Source organism: Poromitra crassiceps (assembly GCF_964638095.1).
Source record: "Poromitra crassiceps genome assembly, chromosome: 5".
Lineage (NCBI taxonomy): Eukaryota > Metazoa > Chordata > Actinopteri > Beryciformes > Melamphaidae > Poromitra > Poromitra crassiceps.
The window spans coordinates 35,123,457-35,127,879 of NC_139642.1; the positions used below are offsets into that span (position 1 = coordinate 35,123,457).

Sequence of the window (4,423 nt, forward strand, 5' to 3'; positions counted from 1 at the left end):
GCATAAAATGTCATCGCGCACCAAAAAGAGTTACAGTATAGTTCTACTGTAGTTGCCGTGCCTTGTTGTGTTGTGTGACGTCTTTTTGTGATGGCTCTCGTCAGACCAATTTGCTTAGGGGGCAATAAGTATTTGAATTGACTCATTCACCAGTTCTAATTCAGTTCGATGATTTCAACTCTTCATTCACGGGCAAACTGTGCAACTCTCAGGACCTCCTCAAAAACCAGATGGTACATCTCAAGGGGTTTTTCTCCTGCAAATAAAACACATGTCACTAATGCAGGACAAATGGTTGCTCCACTCTGTGCTGATGCTGGTCCGGTCGTGGATCGAGCCTCTGGGCTACCTGCAGACCACGCTGGATCGCTATGACCACGCCCCAGACATGCTGCTCAACAAGACCAAGTGGGTGTGGGAGAAACTGATCAGTCTGGAGCAAGGGGTGGTGGTCCTCATCAAGAAGGTAGGTCCAACCCCACCTCTGCATTGCTGTTGATACCGTAAGCCCCTGAAGATCCAATCGGGGTATGAATGTGCGAACTAGACTAATTACATTGTACAGCCTCTATTCTCGGTTTTAAAATGCAATGTCATCATTTACCAAATGAAAACACTAGGGGAGGTTCATCATTCAATATCTTTTAAGTACTGTATATAGAGGTTCCAGTGTTAAGATTTTGCCAACCAAGAACTCGAGTTACTCATTATTCCCCTAAAATGTTCTATTTACTCCTGTGCTATAAATAGTTTTGTGAGAGATAAGTAATTTCCCCTTTTTCCACATCAAAACTGTTGGTAATATATACTGTACTAGTTCTGATACCCGTTGGAGCACACGATCACTGTAGAAAAAAGGTAGTCGCGCACATCCAAAACAATAAGGCAGGTGCAGGAACCAAAAACAAGAATATGCAAAGAGAGAAGGTCCGCACACTGCATGAGCTCCCATTTACCTTTTATTTAGCCATCCAGCAAAACAGAGTAGTGACGTTTCGAGCACACACGCTCTTCCTCAGACATGAAGACATAGACAGGACGCCATGTTTAAATACCCGTGGCCAGGTCATGTGACATGTCACATGATCCCGGAAGAAGTTACATTTAGAAAATACAATTTGACAATATAACAACATGTTTACACAAACATCAAATATACAGCTATATTACACTCAATATAGGTCAGACCCCTAGAGCACAGAACATACAGAATATGAGGCCAAAAGGCCGTCATACGCTACAACTGGCTAGGTCTAATAGGCGTCTCTATATTTGAAAGGATGACCCTAAATAATGTAGAAAGGAATCATATCCAGAAAACTCTCACTATAAGCATCATTATAATTATAATTATAAGGAGCAGCACAGGAGACTACATCAGATTAGAGTTACACATAGCAGTTACACATAGCAGCAGCACACAATAGAAACATAGAAAAAATCATGACAGATGTAAATATCTCCACAAGACCAAGAGAATCAAAGAAAAGGCTTAATGCTGAAATCCTCATTGAGACCTCTAGGGGAGAGGGTATCCAGTGTGTATATCCAGAAAAGTTCTCTTCTCAGGAGTAATGCGTCAAGGTCGCCTCCGCGGGCAGTGGACAGCTTCAATACCAATGTATCTGAGCGTGGAAATGTTGTGTCGTGCCTCTGTGAAGTGGACAGCTACAGGGCTATGGATCCTGATTACGGATTGAACACCTGTGTTCGGTGATGCGAGTTTTAAGGGCTCGAGAGGTTTTACCAATATAAATAAGACCACAAGGACATTGCAGCATGTAGATGACATTCTGCGTTTTACAAGTTATAAGTCCTTTTATATCAAATTTTTTCCCAGAATGTGGATGGTTGAAGGTCTTCTTGTACGTAAAATGGCACTGCTGACAGTTTCCACATCTGTAATTGCCTGAGGGGATTTGACTAAGAAAGTGAGTGGGGGGGGGGGGGGGGGGGGGGGGCGAGGAGGAGGCAGATCAGATCTCACCAGCATATTACGAAGATTAGGAGTTTTTTTTATAAACAAGGCGAGGGAGGACACAAACGTCCCTCAAATGGGACGTTTGTGTACAATGATTCTATGTCCATCGTTACTAGATACTGTTCAGTATCAGTCAGTTCGATTGTTTGTACAGTTTTTATAAAATCCATAGAATCCCTTGTGTATGATGGAAGGGCAGTTACCATAGGTTGGAGAGCATAGTCCACAAAGGCAGAGATTTTTTCTGTGACTGACCCCATAGCAGCAATAATAGGGCGTCCAGGAGGTGTGTCCACAAAAGATTTATGAATTTTAGGTAGAGTATAAAAACCAGCAGTGATAGGAAAATCGACCTTCATAAAAGACTGTTCTGGTTTGGTAATGAGTTCATTTTCAAGGAGCAGGTTGAGTAGGTTGTGAACCCGTGTTTTGAAAACCGAGACGGGGTTATGGTCCAGCTTTTTGTAGAATTTGGGGTTGTTGAGTTGGTTAAGTACCTCATTATCATAGGAGTCACGGTTGAGTACTACAATCGCACCCCCCTTATCAGCACTCTGAATCACTAAAGTGTTATCATCTCTTATAGACTTGAGTTCATCCCGTTGCTCTTTAGATAAATTGTTTCTCACTTTATATTCCCTCCTTTTGTTCAAAATCACAGATACATCACTCTCCACCAATCTGCAATACGTGTCCAGAGATGGCTTCCAGCATTAAGCCTTTTCTTTGATTATCTTGGTCTTGTGGAGATATTTACATCTGTCATGATTTTTTCTATGTTTCTATTGTGTGCTGCTGCTATGTGTAACTGCTATGTGTAACTCTAATCTGATGTAGTCTCCTGTGCTGCTCCTTATAATTATAATTCTAATGCTGCTTATAGTGAGAGTTTTCTGTATATGATTCCTTGATACATTATTTAGGGTCATCCTTTCAAATATAGAGACGCCTATTAGACCTAGCCAGTTGTAGCGTATGACGGCCTTTTGGCCTGATATTCTGTATGTTCTGTGCTCTAGGGGTCTGACCTATATTGAGTGTAATATAGCTGTATATATTTGATGTTTGTGTAAACATGTTGTTATATTGTCAAATTGTATTTTCTAAATGTAACTTCTTCCGGGATCATGTGACATGTCACATGACCTGGCCACGGGTATTTAAACATGGCGTCCTGTCTATGTCTTCATGTCTGAGGAAGAGCGTGTGTGCTCGAAACGTCACTACTCTGTTTTGCTGGATGGCTAAATAAAAGGTAAATGGGAGCTCATGCAGTGTGCGGACCTTCTCTCTTAGCACACGATCACTGGCCATTTAGTCAGGCCTAGCTCACAGAGTTGGCATGCAGCCTCTCCTCTCTCTCTCGCTCTCTCTCCAGAGGGCTTTCATAGTCCACTGCCCTGGTTCATTCCAACTCCGCTCAGGCCTGCTCCATCAGTAACGAATGGAGCTCTCCTTGGTGCTGAACCTGTGTTCACACATTTTGGCCACTAATTAGCTATGTTTGCCCATTTAGTTGTCCCTAATGACCTAATTCAAAAATCTGGCCCTGTCACCATCTGCTCGGGACCCCTGCCGGTACACGTGCCAAATATGAATGCTGTTAGGCCGACGGTGTCTGAGGAAAATGACACAGTGATACATAATACATACATACATAGGTTTGCTCATTTATTGTTGTTGTTTAAAAGGATCCCCATTAGCTGCCGCCAAAGTGACAAGCTAGTCTTCCTGGGGTCCACAAATTTTATATTACTCATTTATATGCAAGATATGTGTAAGATCTTTCCATCTCTGCCTGTGTAGATGCTGGATGAGGGGATGTTGACTACAACCTACAGCGAGCATGGCCTCACCCAGTACGATGTGCCGGAGATGCTGGAGTCTGTCCTGAGAGACTATACCTTACTTACCTGCTTCAAGAAAGACGCCCATAAGATGGAGACCTTCCTCAAGCTTCTTCAGTGTCGACAAACTGACAAGTACAACTGTGCATTATACTAGAGAACTTAAGCATTCTCCTATTAAACATAGAATAGCATTTTTTTTTAGCTTCAAATGAATTCCAGCATACAGTATACTGTAGATATGACCATGCTGCCTTAGGCGATCCAGGCTTGCTTGCAATACACTGCATTCTTTATTGATTGTTTTGGAACACCTTCACAAAAACTAAGTAGGTGTAATGTTGCGCGCCCCATCATCAAGATACTGAATTTTATATTTTCCTTCTCAGTTATTATTTTAACCTGGCAGAGGCAGTACAGGGTATATTCCCAAAAGATTATTTGCATGTTGAGCTGTCAAAAAGAATCTGCATATCCTGCCATTGATTTCCATTTCCTTTGTTCTGAACTGAAGTTTGTATTCCTCGCTGGCTCTCGCAGTGTTTTGATTATTCCCACGGCCCCTTGAGTATTCAGTGCAGATTCAATTTTTTTA

General features: G+C 42.1%; 1 protein-coding gene across 1 annotated transcript in view; it reads left to right on the forward strand.

The window, feature by feature from the left end:
• Positions 1-3,985, forward strand: part of smtla (somatolactin alpha) — a gene marked incomplete at both ends in the record, with an annotated part of 7,497 nt that extends 3,512 nt beyond the window's left edge. Inside the window, 2 exons of the mRNA XM_083636976.1 lie at positions 287-466; positions 3,788-3,985. Coding sequence (XP_083493102.1) covers positions 287-466; positions 3,788-3,985 — 378 coding nt within the window. The remainder of the gene's footprint in view (positions 1-286; positions 467-3,787) is intronic.
• Between the last annotated feature and the right edge of the window lie 438 nt (positions 3,986-4,423).